Genomic DNA, 19,553 nt, shown 5'->3' with positions numbered 1-19,553 from the left:
CCATGCCTGCAATTCCACTCCTGTACTGCTGGTGGCGGCAGAGCGCCGCTGTGTCCTGTCGCCCGTGACGTCGGCCACAGGGGGACTGGACAGTAAACACAGACCATCGCCACACCGAGAGCGAGCTGGTGAACGACACCCTGAGTTGAAAGGTAAGAAAATGCCTTGTTTGTTTCAGGTTTTCGAAGGTTTTTAAATAGTAACGTCCGCTGTTTGTTCGTAGACGTTTGCTGTGACTTTTTGGACCCGGAAGTGTAACATTAGAGAAAGGTTCGGTCGCCAGTGTTGTCCCTGTGTCAGTCCGTGTGGCAGAGATGAATTTCTCCCCCTGAAACAAAATGCTGGTACACATTTGTTGAACATCCATCCCAGTGTTGTTCATAAAAATGGGAGGTGTTCAAAAATGATGGAAAGCATAATTGTCAGTAAACACTTAAACTGTGGCTCGTCTGGTCTGTTATTTACAGAACATTGACAGAGTCCTTTGAACAGGACGCCTTCCTCTTAGTTTCCCGTGATAATGTTGTCTGGGAGTATTTGCAGGTAGTGGGAAGTTGCCACCAGACCCCAAATAAATGCTTACAGAGAGTTGTAGTGATGGGTACCCTACTGTGAGGCAGCAGTCTGCCTCTAACACCGTGGCTGAAACTGTTCATTGACAGTAATGCACAAAGGCCTTGTGTAAGGAAATGGGTTTTTACATTAGTTAAAAGTGCATATTTGGGAGCTAGAGTTAACAACAAATGCTCAATGTTGCTTGACCTTATCAGCTGGTTCAGTGCTGGAATAGAAAAAGTGTGTTCAAGAACACACGTTACGAGTATTGTCTGTATCTATATAGTAGTAACTAATATAGTAGTGTAGTAGTAAAGTAATGGACTCTGAAAAGAAGTACAGATATTAAAGTTTGATAAGAGAGTATTATAGGATTCATATTTGTTATCATGTGACAAACTGACGTTTCCCTACTTGAAAGTCCAGTAGATTCATCTCCCGTTCTTAGTTGAGCCCTGTGTGCATAAACTAGTTAAAGTTGAAGGGTCCGGTGGGGGAGGTGTAGTGGTTTAAGAGGCAGGGTGTATACACTGGGCCCACTGATGCCTCTGGATTCCAGAACACACCTCAGCATTCAGACCTGATGCATCTATAAACAGTCGTCTCTTGCACCCAAAGGCCTGGATGGCTTAAAGTATATAAAGTATATTTCTGCTATACTATTTTGTACAAACTATTGTCCTATTATTTTAATGCAGATTTTCCACTCTTTCCTTTTAGGGTTCTGTGTAGTTGCTCTTTTGATGTGCTATAGCAGAACCTCTTACCTATCCAGTGCTGTTTCCTCTTAAGACCTCCTCCAACACCACCTCCTTTCTCGTTCTCCTCCTCCTTATCCTCTCCCTGGTCGCCCCTGTGATGCCTCCCCCATGCTGTGGCTACCTGTCACAGTACACCCATCATCATCTGGTTACCTTCCTCCTCACCTTCTTTAGGTAAATGGACCCATCCATCCAAGTTTCATTGTTTGGCATTGTAAATGTATTCCTCATGGGTTAGTGTCTAAATGACCCTGTGATACCACACATGTCCACAGATTAACTGGGTGTGCCAGTACATAAGTGACCTTTTCAGTGTGACTTTTAGTAAAATTTTGTTTAAAGGTTTGTGTTTAAGATTATTTTTAATTGACTTCTTGCATTATTGCAGCATTTCTGCAACAAAAAGTAGACGGATATGAGTTTTTAATTCCGGTGAGGTTAGGGACAAGGACAACCCAGCTTAGATGCAGCCAAGATAGTGTGAACAGTGTGTGACCTGTGTCCAGTAGTTACGTTTGCTAAACAGAATGGAAAAGTAGGAAAGCAGAGGACTTTAAATGTACCATTTTGTAGTTGTGAAAAGTTAAAAGCATAAAATGTTTATTGCAGATGTGCACACCTACAAATTTGGTTTAGTGTCCATTTTGAGGATTATGTGGTTGGACAAAAGTTTTTTTCTAAAGCTTATTTTTTCTTTGTAATTTTGAAATGTTGAGTGCAGTGAGTTAAAAAAATGTAGAACATATGTAGTATTTATAGCCATCTGGCAAACTTCATGCCATATGCTTTGTTGTCTAGGTACAACTTAGTCACATAGTTAATCTTTAATTACAGCAGTTGTCATATCATCTATCTGCTGCCATGTTACCAGGTAAAAACACTCTTTATCAGGAACCATTTAAAGTGCCATCTGCAGTAGTCAGTGCACACAAGATTGTTTTCTGCTGCTCAGAAGAAAATTTGGATTTTAGCCAACTTCCTATTTCTGAGACTTTCTTTCAGAATTTATCTGCTGCTATTGTGAAATTTGACCTTGTGCAAACGTTACAAACATTATGTGACCTTGTGTAGCCCTAGACACCTGACAAGAATGCATTGGTCAATATCGAAGTGCCATTTTTAGCACATGCACTTTTATGCCCTTCCTGAACTGTTTTTCTATACAGGTGCTTCTAGTTAAATATCTGTTAACTACATCTTGCTTTTCCCTTCTGAGTCGGTGAACTTTCTTTCTCTCTCCAGTTATGTGTTGCTGCATGCGTCCAGAAAGACATTCAGCAATGTGAAAGTGAGCATCTCAGCCCAGTGGACACCGCTCGTCCACAATGACAGTGCACCTGCTTTCTCCCCTGAAGAGGTACTGAGCACTGAAAGAACATGATCATTTAATTTAAAACATACTCTGTCAAAGGACCTTAAAATATGGTGTTGAGCTGTTACCAATGAACGGTCCTGTAATGATTGATTATTTTATCTAGTCTTGCCATTGCCAGTGAAATGAGGACTTTATTTTACTGCCATTTAGTTACATATTATTTTGCAACATAAGATTTATACTCTTACCACAGTTATTTTAGATTCACTGTAGACAGTGTAGTACAGCGCAGAGGTTCTCAATCCTGGTCCCAAAGGACCCCTGCCTTGCGTGTTCTCTAACTATTCGTGTCTCATCCTGTGATGATTACGTCAATCAGACGTGTTCAACCAGTCAGGACTCAGTAGTGTAGAAATAGTTAGAAAAATACCAGGGCAACCAAACATCTTTATATCAGGTTTGGAAAATATTATAAAATTAGTGCAGAGGCCTAATGGTCCCATGACATTTAAACCCCAGCTGTAGCTAAACCTTATATATTGAATGTTTTTTCCTGCTGTCCCAGACTTGGGAGGACAATCGTCTGTTCAAAGATGAAAAGGAGGCCACTATGTTCCTGGGGGTTCTGGACTCTATCTTCCTCTTCTCATATGCTGCGGTGAGTAGTGCACATGAATTCCTGTGTTGGAACAACTCCTTAGAGTAATAATGTCTGCCACAAAGACTGGCAGAACCGGTGATGGCTGATGATGGCATGTATTCCAGCGAGCTGAAAAATGTTTTACCAAAAAATGTAAAACATTTATCTGACAGTCACATGAGCAGTTCCCATGACATGATTAAACAAAGTAAAAATAACCTTTATCGTCTCATAATACTACTTAGATTTTTTACTCTGCAGCTGGAGCAAAGAATGAAGTGCTCTCTTTAATTTTGCACAAAAATAGATCAGTATGCATTTTGTTGTTGCTGTTTTTGTCTACACAGGGTCTATATTTAAGTGGTGTGATTGGGGACAGATTGAACCTGCGCTATGTGCTCTGCTTTGGCCTGTGTGGCTCTGCTGCAGTCGTAAGTACACGGCCCATAAACCGAATAATGTGTCTAATCTTTGACAGTGTAGTATCCAATTCACTTTGGTTCTTATTAGCAGCCTTTGAAAATATGTCTTAATGCATTTGCAGGAATTTATGTTTGGCACTCTGACTGAATGGCTGCATATCTACAACATCTATCTGTACTGTTTTCTGTGGGTTCTAAATGGCCTGCTGCAGTCAACTGTCTGGCCTTGCGTGGTGGCTGTCATGGGCAACTGGTTTGGCAAAACAGGGTAGGTGACGTTTTATTCTATAACAAAACCTGCCTTTATCTAATGTCATTTCAAGTTTCACTTGTGGATAACTGCAGCATCTGTTAAGACTAAACATATTTAATCAAGCTTGCGTCTGTCGAGTTGAGCTTTATAGTACACACACAGACACACATACACACACACACACAATGACACCCATTCACTGGTGCCGCTGCCGAAATACAGACCCCATTTAGACTCAGTTTTCCCCAGTGGAAATTATGTAAACGTAATTTGACTGTTTGTAAAAATGTCATGTTCGGGAGTTACAAAATGAAAATATAGTGAGTTTTGTACTAGAAACATAATAATGATGGATTTTAATAATCTAACAGACGTGGCTTTGTGTTTGGTCTGTGGAGCGCCTGTGCCTCTGTGGGTAACATCTTGGGGGCCTTTCTGGCCTCTAGTGTACTCAAGTATGGATACGAGGTACACACACAAACACACGCCTAGTTTACCAATATTATCTACCATAATATTCTCACCTGATGAATTCTAACATGATGTGCTGTGTGCAGTATGCCTTTCTGGTGACCTCTGTGGTGCAGTTTGCTGGTGGGGTGGTGGTGTTCTTTGGACTACTTACCTCCCCTAAAGAAGTCGGTAAGGACCTTAAAGAGCATGTCATAATTATGTGTTACATAAATGTTGTAACATATACGCACGTGCTTTGTGGACAAACCCCCATCTCTTTGTTCCATTTTAATTGACCTTCTTCCCACAGATGCGAGTCTGAAATTGTGTCACACGTTCACTAGGAAACTGCTTTTTGTTTGTATTACTGACTCTCTGTCCACAGCTTAAATGTTTGTGTATGGGTGTGTCAGGTTTGAGTTTGGAATCAGACACTGGACTCAGCCCAGTTGAGACCGACACAGACAGCCATAGGCCTCTGATGAGTGACGAGGAGGACGAGGTAGAGGCAGAGGTGTACAGCAGACGCTATAAGTCAGTTCAGGAGCCGGATGAGCCTGCTGCCGAGTGTCCCCAAGCTATTGGTTTCTTCCAGGCCGTCTGTCTGCCTGGAGTAGTCTCTGTGAGTTTGAAATTCCATCAATTCAAAATAAATTATTCATTAAGGATTAACCAACATTATTCAACTATTGCACCATGTAAATTCTGTGTCTGTGTGTACTGTAGTATGCTCTGGCTTATGCGTGTCTGAAGCTGGTCAACTATTCCTTCTTCTTCTGGCTTCCTTTCTACCTAAGCAACAACTACGGCTGGAAGGAGGCAGAGGCCGACCGCCTGTCTGTGTGGTACGATGTTGGTGGGATTATCGGTAAGTGGCAGGATTAGCACTGCTGCTGGCATCATTAGCCATTAACTTAATTCATTGGGTTTTGTTTTAGCATGTTTGATACTATATATATATAACAAAATTAAGCTGAAAATGTTTTTTATTAGTTGATTGACAGAAAAATAAATAGTTACTTGTTCCAATCAGGAATGTGAAAGTTTTACTTGCTGGGAGGATTTGCTGGTTTTCATTATTGTGTGAGAGCAAACTGGATTTTAAACTGCTAATCACAGACAATCTGAATATGTCACCTCAGGTTTGATGAAACTTTTGTTATATTTATCAACTAAAACATCAATGAACAAAACAATCAGCAGACAAAGTGATAAATGAAATTATCTTTAAACGCCCCAATATAAATATATAGCATAATCAAGTGTGTTCAAAGTTTCTTGCTCAAAATGATGCAAATGAAGTTCGCAGTTAGTGAAGTGCATTAAGGTTGGTAACACAATCAAACTACACAAACACTTTTGTTAAAAACAATTTTCTATCATTTTTTCAGTGAACTATTTACATGTTTAAAATGTCTCTTAAACATTCTTGCAATTTGTTAATTTTGGCTCCTTTTTTGTCAGGGGGAACAGTTCAGGGTCTGATCTCTGACTTAATGGGAAAGAGAGCCCCCGTATTGGCATTCAGTCTTGCAGTAGCAATGGGAGCCCTGGTGGGATACAGTCGTGAGTAGATACACAGCGAATAGATTCCGTATGAGGTATGAACGGTCAAAAAGACGGAGGGAGTTCACCGATTCTCTCTGCTCTCAGGATCACCCAATGACCAGGTGATTAACGCGGTATTGATGGCTGTAACTGGTTTCTTTATTGGTGGCCCATCCAACATGATCAGCTCAGCCATCTCAGCAGACCTGGGGAGACAGGACGCTCTAAGAGGCAGTCAAGAGGCTCTAGCTACTGTCACTGGCATAGTTGATGGAACTGGAAGTATAGGAGCTGCCGTGGGACAGGTAAAACTCAGGGTTTTATACAAGATACCACTGACACGTGGCAGGAAAAGACAACTTTAACAAGATTAAATGTCAAGCTCTTTATTAGACACTTCGAATATTGTATACATATCTACTGCACATATGTACATATATGTGTATATTTATAAATTGATTTGAGCTTTACCTGTGTGTTCATATCTTCCCAACCCTCTAGTACCTGGTGTCTCTGATTGAGAGTAAGCTTGGCTGGATGTGTGTGTTCTACTTCTTTGTCTTCATGGTAAGATTCTGACCTGAAATCACACGAACACTTTTCGCCCCAAAAAATCAAAAGCAAACTGTCCTGCTCTACACCAACAGATCACAGTTGTAATTCTTGTAATTAGTCTAGATGTGTCTTTTACCACTTATCCAGACATCCTCACTGCCTATTTGTGACATCTTGTGTTTTGATTGCAGACAGGGGGCAGTGTTTTGTTCATCACGCCATTGCTCTTTAGAGAACTGCGTGCCATGTGGAGGGACAGACGAGCGGTCAGGCGCCAGCTATAAAAAGCCTCAACTTCAGCAGACACTAATATTCCTGCTATTATCAGGGGCTGCACTTTAGGTCTGCTCACATACGCCTCCTCAGGTGAGTTTGGGGATGCAGAAAGATTTGGTGAATGCTTAACGTGATCCAAGTGAGCAGCAGGAAAAGCAAAACTGTAAGCGCTACTAAAGTCTTACACATTTACTAAAAGCCTAAAATATGAATGCACACTACATGTAGTGTAAAGGCAAGGATTATGGGTTTGAGCTGAAGTGCCTGAATGGGAAGAAAGCTTTGAAAGGGACTTGGATGTCAGTGAGTTCTGTGTGTGACTTTAGGCTTTGCACAGCTATCCCAGAATGTACCAGTGTATATATTTTAGGTTTAAAGGGATGTAACTATTTAAATTTTTGATGTAGATAAATTTAGATTTTAAACCAGGACTTAACTTAAATCTAAGGCTCTTGGAGACAATTTAGGGATCAGAATTCCCTGAAGAATGTGAATAATGTAGAAATATATTACTAGTGTTTGTAGAGATATTTCCGTTCTTTTTGGTTGAGATAATCAATATTGCACTCTAGTTTTATTACCGTAATTAAATTTTACCACTTAGAGCTTTCTCTTTTCCTTCTCAGCTACTTGATTCCTTTTATACAGTTTTGTGTAATTACAATTAGAAACTATACTTTAAAGATTTTACATCATGAGGACAGGTCCTCTTGATGTTTGATTTTATATTTTCTTGTTCCTTTTTTTTACTCTGTGTTCACTTAAATGTTTACACCTCAAATTATAATGTTGTAAATTATAGGAGATCCCCACGAAACCCGTCACCCACACACATCCTTTGAAAACTGTGCCATTGTTTTGTCACTCTGAGGTATATTGTAGCATTCAAAACAAGTGAAAGATAAGAGAGGTTTTGCCTTAAAAAATTATTTGTTTGTAGGGGTTTATATTTTTTATGTCAGATGTACAAATATCTATAGGGTGGTATATGGTAGAGCTAATTGCTAGTTACCGTTTGAACACTACTATTCCTTCTGTTTTGTCTATTGTGAAAGTTAGACAACTTATATTTAACTGTCATTTGAAGGAAGGTTGCTTCAGGCAAAATTAGTTAAATGTGCCAAATAGAAACGTTTAGTTTGTGCCGGTGTATGTAGAAACATCATCCTTTTTTATCATCATTTGTATGGGATTTTATTGAAGCTTAATTAATTAATAATTTAATTAGGAGACTTGCAACCCTGGCATATCTGAGCCACTGTGATAGAATGTAAATGGGAATGTATAAGGTGTTTTGTTTTTTTCCCATCATATTTTTGAAGTTGTCCAATGTAAATGCAAATCTTGTTTTAAATAAATGCAAATTACAACTTGCAAATGACTATTTTAGATAAGATTCTTATATAATTTTATTATGGCTTCTAAGCTCCATCAAGCTCCATTATTAAAGCTTGTTACAAAAAGGATACATGCACTACTACAACAGAACCAGCAGGTGGCATCATTCCTGCTAAAAAAATAAAAATAAAAACTTCACCCTGTTAAGTATTGGAAACAAAAACTTCAGACCAATCTTTTGCTTAAATCAGTGTCATTCATTAACGTTTTATTATTTTTAACCCATATCAAATTAGCACTGAAGGCAACAGTGCCCCAACAACCCAGAAAATATTTTCTACAGAAATCTAACTTATTCGTTAATGCTCCAAGGATACATAAACTATTGAATTAAAATTTATTACAAATGGTTTACAAAGATTATCATACATTCATGCATATACAGAGTTTTAAAAAATAAAAACACTGCAATTTAGCTGTAATTTATGAAAGCAACTGTGAATGGGCACAGTGAGGCTAACAGATTAGAATTGACATATATAATTTTAGTTTTTCTTATTAATTATAAAAACCTTGAACAATGTCAGCAGTGTGATTAATGGGAGGAAAAACATTTCTGATCTGTATATCAGTTTCTCAATGTGAGTTTGTATGTTTGTCTTTAAGATTACCATTCAAAAATAGTTATCTTTTCAACAATGTTCTAAGTAGTGCAAAGATCTAGTTTTAGAAATGACACAATTAGTTATATTAGAACTGGGAATTTGTATTTTTTCCCCCACAAAACAAGTGATATAAACTCAATAATTTAATAGACTTTAAATGTCACATCCTAAACACAGAGAACAGACATGCACCCAAACACGCATACACATGGACAAGTTGCCATAAACAAGTCAACCCCATTTAAATGGCCACATTTGCTATTTTTGTATCTGTGAAATGCAACCATGAAAAAAACCAAACAAAAACATTGTCACTTCTACACCAATGTGTCTGGGTTAGACTGAAGTGACTGGTTGATGAAAGAGAGACAGAATCTGAATCTGCCCAGAGAAATCCTCTGATCCAGTCGGAGTCAAGAGACCCCCCCTTCACCACTACTGTTAATATTCTCTCTGTCTCTTTCTGGAAAAGCTTTCCAAGCAAACTGGTGCAGTGAAAGAGCAAAAGACCCTTGGGGGCCCTTGGGGGTGGGGGCAGCCAGAGTTTCCTGTGCACTGGGCAGGTCCGCACTCTGACACACTGACTCTTTTACCTGATGTGAAAGTTAACACAGAGCATAGAAACATGACAGCTTTAACCACAACAGAGTTACCCCCCCCCTCCCTCCCTCCTGCTTCTGTCTCTCTTTCATGCTTGCAGCCCGAAACAACATAAGCTTTACTGGTTTTTAGTTTTTTTGTGCTGTACTTGCTTGTGTTATTGAAACACTTGATGAGGTAGTAAAGGTGGATATTTCCAGGTTATGGCTTATTATCCAACCAGAACAGAAAAATAGTCAGATCCTGTTTGAGTTACCAAATTTTTTGATGGATCACATAAAACCAGCAAACCTGCTTTTTGAAACCATACATTTTGCCTTCTTTGAGTGTGTGTTTTGTCCCATAGGTCTAAGATCTTAGGATCTGTGATCATAACTGGTCACTCCAACAGTGAGTGACTAAACATCTCGTATCTAAATGGCAAAGCAATTTCTCTTTGGTTTAAACTGCCTCAGCTGCCACCTTTTAAAACTTGTGAAAACAAACCTATACACACTTAAATGCATATACTCTGTGTATATACACACACACACACACAACCAACACACAAGGCAAACATAGAACTGCACTGCAACCAAAAATGACACAGCTCGCCTCTTCATAACAAAAATGACTGAGAAGCAAAAGTTTTGATTCCTCTGAGCTGCAGCATAGTGACTAAACGCTACATTCAGTGAATTGAGAGGCGTATTTAAAACCTACAAGGTGAACATGAAATGAAAAGAGAAGAAAATGCTACATTACAATATTCAGTCCCTCCAGGAATTTGCAATGTTTCAACCAATCCCCTTTGAACTCTGCACAACTGACTATTAGAGGCAAAAAGCTGACAAAAACATACAACCAAATAAGGTCTGTTCTGTTGCCCAAAAATAGATGTTTGCAACCCCATTATGAAAATTAATACAAAGCAAAAATTGAATATAGTTTGCAATTAGTACATTTTCCTATGTTGTGAGGGTGTATTTTTGAGTAATGACCTAAAGTCTAAAGCATAATTTGGGGAAATGGCACAGGTTTCCACACCTTATATTACCTCGTTTCACACAATGCGTGTTTTTTTTTATCATTTTAATTGTATTTAGTCAATGATCTAGCATTGTAAAATAAATAATGGCAACAAAAAAACATCAATATTATTATTATTATTATTACTCAGAATTTAATTTGATATCGTACAGGTACCACCACATTACCTCATGACTGAACCTTTTAATCTGGTGCAAATTTCAGACCTGCTGCCAAATATTTGATACCTGGGTGACAATTTGGTCCTTTGCTTTATTCGCATGGTGTGAAACTAAAGGGAGGTGCGAGGTCAAGAATAACTCATCTAATGAAAAACCTTTTAGGACTTTTAACAGATTGGTGCAGACACTGAGGTCAAATACTATCCAAGGCATGTTCATTCGAAAATTAATGTTCAGAACTGGACCCTGGTCTCTGTAGTTTCCTGTAAGAGTGCATTCAAAAATAATTTCACAGTATAGTCAAAAGCTGCAGAAAACAGTATACAGAATATATATATAATATTTATAATTATATACAAAAACGTCTGTAAAGTCTGAGCCTGGTTAATTAACTACATGGTAGCTTCCTTGTGCTGAAACTTAAGGTATGCGGTGTGAGGACTTTTTAAGCCCATGTTTTAGGGGCTAGTGGACAGTCAGTTTGTACATTACTACATATATTCAAACGATAGGAGGTGATCAATGTGAGGTGATGTGCGGACCACTTAGTGATCCTCTACTGGGTCTTGTGCATTACTACTGTCGGGAAGATGGTTTGTAATGCAGAAAGCTTCCTCTTCTTCACTTTGAAGAAATCTGGAAAGGGGAGAAAAAGACCATGTCAAATTAAGAAAAAAATGTTTTCAAGAAGTCTAATAATATTTGTTTTGTATCAGTTCACAGTATGTAGAGAATTGTGTTAAATTGTGATTAGGAAGTAGAAACTAAAGCAGTTTTAAAGAACTACTTCTTTATTTTGGAAAATCCCCTTAGGTTAGTATAAACACTCACAAATTTCCTGTGTCCAGTCTTGATGCTAAACAAAGCTAAGTGGCTGTTACCAGTAGCTTTATATATACTATTCACATGAGAGTGGTTTTAAATTTTCCAAAGGATTTCCAAAAATATCCCACTATTCCTTTAACTAGTTTATTCCATGGTCTGACCTGTGATGGCAGACTGTCTGCGTTTCCCTGACCGTTGCAGCCTGTAGCACCCCCTGGTGGTGACTTCCATGTATTCATCACCTGACCCAGAGGAGCTGCTGGACACCGGGAAATCCTCGCTTGATGTTGATGATGTCCGACTCTTGCCCTTCTGCATTTTACCTCCAGTCTGTGTCGCTGGCCTCACTGTGCAGCTGTGGTAAAATGCTGGCACGTCTTGGCACCTGAGCTCCTCCCACTCAATGTTGGACCCCCTTCCTGGCTTGTCAGTCTGGAAATCAAAGTTCCAGCGCTTGTTGGCCACTTTCACGCTCATGCAGAACAACCGCTCGAAGTCCTGCTGTAACTGCTGATGGTCCACAGGTCCGAAGAGATTCCTCCGCACTGGCCCCACCTTTAAATTCAAGTCTTTAATCCCCGCCATACGTGAGATCTCTGAGTTGGACGCCATAGCTGGTCCCGCTTTTGAAGTTGGTGGATTGGCCATGTCCAAGTCCCTATCAAAGAACACACAGTCACAAAGTGTTAGAGGAAGGGCTGGGGTCAGCTCTGTTAGGCCTGCAGAGTTCTAACGAGGTGTGATCCAGGGTTTTACTGACATTGATTACCCACACACACAATCTGCACCCTTGGGCACCTATGTGTTTTTATGTGATCAAAGACACGTGTGCCCAAACCTGCTGAGTAATTACTGCAGCAAGAGGTAACTGTGCAAACACCAAATAAACCTGGAAACTATTCACTGCCCTGCCACGTCAAAGTGAACCTGCCTCTCCACCTGCTGCGGTGTGTGCCAGTCAGAGGTCGAGGGTGAAGGTCAGCAGGTCACACAGAGAAATGTACAGTAGGCTCCTTGTGAGGAATGTTTCGAGCACCCTCCAGGTTCCACATTTCATTAGAGCAACACTGTGGAATCTTGTTATTCTTACACTGCTAATTAATCGAGTTTCCTTGAGTTTATTGCTTCATCATATCACAACCTGAATTATCTCAATGTCAGATAATTTTTCACATGTGCACAATAACCACATCCCTTGCAGACTCTAGTCTCTGAGCCTTGGATCGACTCCCATTTAAAAAACTGCTCAGAGCTTTATCAGCTGTGTGTAGGCAGTAAAAGCAGAAGATACTGTACATGTTTTATGGGATGGGCAGTAAGCACTGTAGATATAGTATATGGTTCTGCTTTCTGATGGTATACTATATATTAGTATATAAGGTCTCTCTCAGAGACCATATTCCCCAATTCTGGGACCCTAGATCATTATGGGATCCAAGGCCCCCGCAAACTAAATAAGACTAAGCTGCCTACTCATACAGACAGACAATATACATTTTACATTTATAGGGGCCTTAGAGTAGTTCCTGTGCGTACAACATTATCTATCATACACTAAGCATTGTCACATTCAGCTAATATGTGGTCAAAACACAGCAAAAAAAAAATCAAAAATCAAATCTTTATTAATTTACTTAGTACTTGTATTGGGATTTTACAGGAAACAGTGGATTGCAGTTAAAACACTGCAAGAAATGTGCAGACTCACTTTTAGAAATACCAACACGGCACCATATCAGCCCAAGTTCAGCTTGAAGACAAAAATAAGAAGCCAGCTACTACAAAATACCCCAGAGGGGCCTGAGGGGGGGAACTAAAAAGCATTGCGCAATTGTTTGACACAAACAGAATGTATAGCATGAGTAGTAGCAGAAAGAGCAGATCTACAAGTCACACTGACTGCACCGACTGACTGTTTGTCTACTTACTTTACAAACTCTCCACTGAGAACAACAGGCGACACATTTTAATATTTTATAACAGTGCGTACTTTTTTTTTTTATCTTTAATGTAACCAGCAAAAAATCAGTTTTCAGAAATTTCCTGGACAATATTAACATGGCACTAAGCTTAATCAACACAATGACTTTAATACTGCTTTATAGTCTCTAAGTGAAAGTTGTTTGCTCGAAAATAAAGTGGGCGCGGTATGCAGATCAGGTTTCCACTGTGGTCGGTGTCCCCACTTCCAGTTAATCACCGAGAGAGAAACAAAACACTATTTAACCACAAAAATCACCACAAGTAAAAATCCAACAACTATCTGCGCATAACACACGCACACTAGTATGCAATGGTGGGAAATAAACGGATTAAAGTTAAATAAGCTTTGTAAAATCTAGGCTGCAGGAAAAAAACTTAACGTGACGCAGTTGAATTGCTTGCGAATGTGGGTCAATGAGATGCGACGCGCAGCCAGCATCCTGTCACGGAACTTGTCATTCATATCACACCAGCCACATTGTATATATTTTTTAATTTTAGGCACAACAACAAAAGATGATCATCATTTGCGAAGACGTGTTTTAAAACACGACAAACTGCAGTGTATAAAACAAGCACCAAATAGAACCAAACCAACCATTTCATCCAAAGTTTAAACATAAAAAAAAACACATCGACATGTACAATCATATTTTTGTTGTCTTACCATCAGAGTGAAGAAAGCAACGTATTAAAAAGCGGAATCCAGTCCCGGGAATGAAAAGTGTCCCTGACAAATCAACGCAACCGTGTGACGCTGAAAACTTTTTGCAGACACTACGCACGGGAGAGCTGCTCCTGTCCACTTTATCTGCGACTTGTTTGTTATGGACTCAGCGGCAGACACGGGGGAGGGGACGTCCTAGTAGACTCAGTCACGTGGTTTCCATCAAAACAGTCATTGTTGGAGCGCGGCCAGGACGTAAACAATACCATCATAAAGCCTTTCAAGAAGTAGACGCACCATAATCTGCGGCTGCGTTGGTGCAAACGTGCACAGGAAATGCCCCAAACAGCATGCAAGAGAAACACGTTCCGTAGCTGCAAATAGCAGCGTTTGGGGTAATTATGGTAATAAACGCGCTCTTACCTTGTTTTTCTGCTGTCAAATTCACCTGCGTGTTTCCGTGCGCTCCAGACCTGTTGCTCCTGCGCTCTGTTGAGCCTCCGTGCCTCGGTTCTCCTCTTCAGCGAATAGTAGGTCAAATATCTTGGCAATGGCGGCCATTTCCTCTTCTCCCCTCAAATGTGACACACATTCTCGTGTAGCGCTTGCATCACGTTTTGTTTTGGCTCCCGGCTCACGGCCCCTAGTCACGTTGAGCTGCAACGTGAGTGCGACGGGCAACTCCATTTTAACTTCTCCTGCAGGTTTACCACATCCCCATTCAGAGATATTTTTATTCGGTGCAAGTTGGGGGAGAGACGACCTTTTATGTGCATTTAGTTTTTAACCAGCAGTGCTGTTTCTCACTTTATAAATGTTTTTTTTTATTGACTCTGGTAATGATCACATTTCAAAAAAGCTACAAAAGATATTTGAATAGATAAACTAAGTTTTAAAAATGATTCGTCTTATTTATTTCTAAACTAAAGGCACGTGAGAATGTTATTGTTTTATAGCCACATGATGCAAAATTAGAGACGTAAAGATACGTTTTAATTCTTATGTGATTTTCCCACTTAAATGCATCTGCTCTGAAGCAATTAAGAAAGCACAAAGGTGGTGTTGAATTAATGAGCAAAACTTGTTTTAATTGGTAATTTTTGAAATCGTTTTTTAAAAAAACAAACTCTCCCCTGCTCCATGTCTTTCTTAGTCTCCTTAGATTAGGCAGAATAATCATTAGCTGAGGGCCAAAATTTAAAGTGACAAAATGACATATAGCTACTTTCTTCATGTGTGAAAAGCGCATTATTGATTTGCTTTATTAAAATTCACTCATTTTAATTTTCCTTATTTGTTACAGGTTATTTGTCTTATTTCCATTTCTTGAATAATTGCTCAGTACTATTTCCTAATCACATCATATATTATGGCACATTTCTTTCTTTCCTGATTATGTTACACTGCAGGTTCACCCTTCCTGTTGCAACTATAATTATGTATTCATGTTACAAGCACTTTGTTAGTTGGATTTATTCATTACATCTGTCACTGCCTTTCAGTTGCAGAATCACTGAGACAACTGAAGTGTCCAACTGCCCTCACGCAGAAAGGTTATTCAAGGTTTTACACACACCCATACACTATTTTTACACACTGCTCAAGCAGCGCAAGTAGAGGTGATGTTTTTGGAGAGGTTTATGAGATGCACCGTTTTCATAATGCCAAAGCACTTAGCAGCGACTGTGAAGCATCCATTGTTTGTGTGTGCAGTGTGTGTGACAGTGGCAGCCTACAATTAATTACATCACCACTATGGAATGCCACTGGGATGGAAATGGCTATTTTCACATGGGGGGTGGGGGGGTGGGGGGAGGCTATAGCAAAAGAAGGAAGAAACCCAAAGCGAGCAAACAATGCAACAAAGTGTGTTTATGAGTTAAAAAACACGCTTCAAACTTTGACCTAATTTACTTAGATATCGATTTTCAACAAACTGTTTGAAACTAACTCCCCTACTGGGGAGGGGGTTGAATCCTTAAAGAAGAAAAACAAAAAAAACAGGACCTTCATCAGCTTTATTAATATTTGCTTTAATTCTTCCCCTGGTCTTAAAAACACAGTTGCAGCTCCACCCTGCTTAATTCTCAAATCAGCCCTTGTTTCAAAGTTTATATGTTAATGAAAACAAGTTCTCCTATGTAAACAGTAAAATCATTCATTTCTGCACACCTCTAAAATTGTTACTCATTACTACAGAAATAACCGGGTTAGGATTAGGTCAATAACCAAGTTATTGACTGAGGTCAGGGAACGCCTGTAATAGAGGTAATGGCTAATGAACAGCAGTCGCCCAGAGAGCTTTGGCACTTTGAACAGAGGAAGGTGGTGTTTGGATTTGGCTAAAATGGCCAGAAACATAACTAGTGTCAAGAGTCAAGTCCATTTTTTGCTATCGAAGACAATGGGAATTCTTTAGACAGCTAAAGTTCCAGTCCTGGTGGTAAAATGTATAATAATATAACTTTCCGTAATAATGCAGCAATAGCATTCCTATATTCCTAATGTTAGTGTGTGCAGTAATGCATTACATTAAGTTTTTGTGAGTGGGAAACATGAACGTTTACGTAAGTGCATGTTAATTTCATGTGAATGGAGTTTAATAATTTAATTAATGTTACACCAAATCTTGAAGACCCTCATTTTTATCTCATTCTGGGGATTTTTTTGATTTCCTTCTTTTTGATCAGTTTACGCTTTCGTTGGTCATGTTCATTTGAACGTGGTTATCAGATCATTTGTTGTGTTTGGAACGAGAAATATTAACACTCACTTTAAATATAATCTCTGGCCATGAGGCCGCTGGGCCTGTGCCCGCTAGGCTCGTTTTAATCCATCCTTTCTGGAGATAATTTTGCAAAAAAAAAAAACAATTTAGGATCCATTGAAATTTTGTGGTTCAGTAGTTACATGTCTCCGATGCAGATACATTGTTGTCCTCAGTACATGACTAACAGCAGTTGTACAATGCCTGCCATGCACAAAGGAAATTTTAGCATCATAAATATATTAATGTTCAACAAAGAGAAAGGTACATCACATCTCCTCTCTCTTCCACTGCTAATACATTGAGTACAGTTGATCACAGTTGATTTTGGTCCCTAAATGTAATAAAAACTGGATGTGCTCCTCCACTGACACTGTTCTTTCAGACCGAAAATGTTTTTTTACGCGGCTTATTTTAGGTCTTTCCCATCATGACACATAATAGCCCATTAGGGTTGTGCCCCTAATACCCTACTAATCTGCATGTCAAGTGTCCTTTAAACTTTGTTATTTTTAAGGTTTACCCACAGACAATGAGGCTTCAGCAGCATGATTCCTTACTGCTTAAGCTGTTTTTACACTTAGTGTATTGTTCTAAATTAAATCCCTAATCTTCCGCTTGTTGTCCACAGTGCACTGTGTTTTTTTTTGGTGTGCCCACCCTCCCATCACTTGCTCCATGTTACAGTTGGTTATGCAGCCATTAAGCCCATTGTCTTGCCAGTGTCCTTTGAATTCATTAACATGGATGTAAAACAGCCAGTGTTTGAAACAGTTGATGTGCTGCTGGGGAACTGTCATGGTGGGACTTGTGCTTACAAAAAGAACCCATTCACCATTCAACCAATTCAAATGTTATTGATTCATTGAGGAGTAAAGCAAACAAAGGACACTACAGAGAGCCTATTCTCACTGTGCACATATCCTGCAAGTGCAGGAAGGTTTAACATTTGGATTTGAATGTTATTTGTAAATTCTGTGTCATTTAATGGTATTTGAACAACATTTGTCAAGTCTGGGAAAATTTTAAAACATCGATAGCTTAAAATAAGGGCTAGGGATAAATGATGCTGCTCAGAATTTATAAAGAAATGTCAAATAGTTATTTTACCATAAAAACAAAGAACTGCAAGACAGATTATAAACATACTGAAGGCAAAATAAATGTGTCTGAGTAGCCTCATTTATACACCTTTATAAACCTTTGATATTTTTGGAAATTACATTTCTTGCTAAGGGTTTGATGAGAAATTTGACAGCAGTCTCAAGCATGGAGCCAATGAAGCTAAAGATGGTTGGTTTATGCGTTTGTTCGGCATAAAGGAAACCTTTAGTTAAAAAAGAAGTCAGTCACTCTCACAAACTACCACCTTATGTCATTAGTCGTACAACTCATTTCACCTCTGTGCTATTTCAGAGGTTAAAACGCCGTTTGGTTTCATGCCAGATGAAAGAGGTTTCAAAAGGGCTGCAGAAGGTCAAAGGTCATAGCTGAACCAAAACTTTGAAACTGAGCATTTAGTTCGGTATTCGCTATTTAGCTAAACACCAAAAGGATGTACCATATAGTAATCTCGATTCAACAGGAAGTCTGCCTGGTGAAAGGGAAGTTGTGATAGTGAGACGAGTACAAAAACAGAGGCGAGGAAGCTGTTGCTTCACAGGTGCAGTATGGGGGTTTCCACATCCTTCTGTCTTTCAGTTGCGGAAGCAAATACTGAGAAGAGGCTCACCACAGACAGTCGATTGTTTACGGCAAGCATAATTTCCTGATGCGCCACAACATAACTGCAAGCAAGTAGCAAAAGAGGAAAGTTGCACAATGTTGAAATGTGGTGTTGGCAATAGTAAAGTGGCAGAGAATTACTACAAGAAGCAAATAAAATGGAATAAAACAAACTAACGGAACTGAGGTTAGCTGTCAGAACTGCCTGCTAATTGGTGATTGAAGAGATGAATGACCACATGTCCTCTAAGTTATATCCACAATGTGGACACTCGTCTAACCTCTTAAGCACCTTATCTATACTGATACACACTTACACGCATGTTTATATACTAGCATTTATGCAGGAGATAGAGACCTAACCCAAAACATAGTCCTGCAACAGGAGTGAAGGATAACTGTAGGTTATAGCAGTGCACCATTCCAGTAAGCATGGGATTTGCAGGAATATGAAATTTGAATATTTTTAAAGGACACTGATACATATACTGTAACTGCTATTTTAATACTGCATTGTCACTTTTACACTATCAGATTAAATGTGTAAGTAAGTGAGTCATGGAGGAGCTGGTGTGCTTTTTATTTTTCTCATGTCCTGCCTTGACTTCAGCTACATTAATCAGAAAATTGTCAAAGTAAAATCAAACTTTTTCCCTCAATCAGAAAAATTAGGTCAGCAAATAAAGATTTGCCCCAAATTCACGAGCTAGTCCTTTAAAAACATATATATAACAATAGACAATATTAACAGCTAACATTTACTAGACGTCAAGATGTGATTTGACCTGAGAAACACCACAATCTTTACCAGCATATAAGTAGTGAACAGGAACAAACACTACTCAGGCTGCTACAAAGCAACTTTCTTCTATTCTATTCAATTCAATTCGACTTTATTTATATAGTGCCAATTCACAACAAAGTCATCTCACAAGTCTTTTCTTTCTTATCGCCAATGCACTTAATTTTTGTTGTGTAAACTACATTTGGAACTTTGTATTTTGTGAATATAAAT

At 39.1% G+C, this 19,553-nt stretch overlaps 2 protein-coding genes across 2 annotated transcripts; one reads left to right on the top strand and one right to left on the bottom strand.

Moving 5' to 3' along the window:
• Positions 1 to 49: 49 nt before the first annotated feature.
• Positions 50 to 8,160, top strand: slc37a3 (solute carrier family 37 member 3). Its single transcript, XM_067489558.1, has 14 exons — positions 50 to 152; positions 1,276 to 1,490; positions 2,559 to 2,673; positions 3,197 to 3,289; positions 3,619 to 3,702; positions 3,816 to 3,961; positions 4,318 to 4,414; positions 4,504 to 4,588; positions 4,813 to 5,021; positions 5,126 to 5,267; positions 5,864 to 5,965; positions 6,053 to 6,252; positions 6,449 to 6,514; positions 6,694 to 8,160. The coding sequence occupies exons 2-14, from the start codon at positions 1,414 to 1,416 to the stop codon at positions 6,784 to 6,786; spliced, it is 1,509 nt and encodes a 502-aa protein (XP_067345659.1). The 5' UTR covers positions 50 to 152; positions 1,276 to 1,413; the 3' UTR covers positions 6,787 to 8,160.
• A 192-nt stretch (positions 8,161 to 8,352) lies between these two features.
• cdkn1d (cyclin-dependent kinase inhibitor 1D) lies at positions 8,353 to 14,296 on the bottom strand. The gene is given in 4 exon segments (XM_067489559.1): positions 8,353 to 11,177; positions 11,179 to 11,207; positions 11,558 to 12,054; positions 14,047 to 14,296. Coding segments are annotated over 3 exon segments (546 nt in total). The 5' UTR covers positions 12,045 to 12,054; positions 14,047 to 14,296; the 3' UTR covers positions 8,353 to 11,147.
• Between the last annotated feature and the right edge of the window lie 5,257 nt (positions 14,297 to 19,553).

Source organism: Channa argus, chromosome 21 (assembly GCF_033026475.1).
Source record: "Channa argus isolate prfri chromosome 21, Channa argus male v1.0, whole genome shotgun sequence".
In the NCBI taxonomy this organism is placed as follows: domain Eukaryota; kingdom Metazoa; phylum Chordata; class Actinopteri; order Anabantiformes; family Channidae; genus Channa; species Channa argus.
The sequence above is the reverse complement of the archived record's forward strand: the minus strand, read 5'-3'. Positions and strand labels throughout refer to the sequence as shown.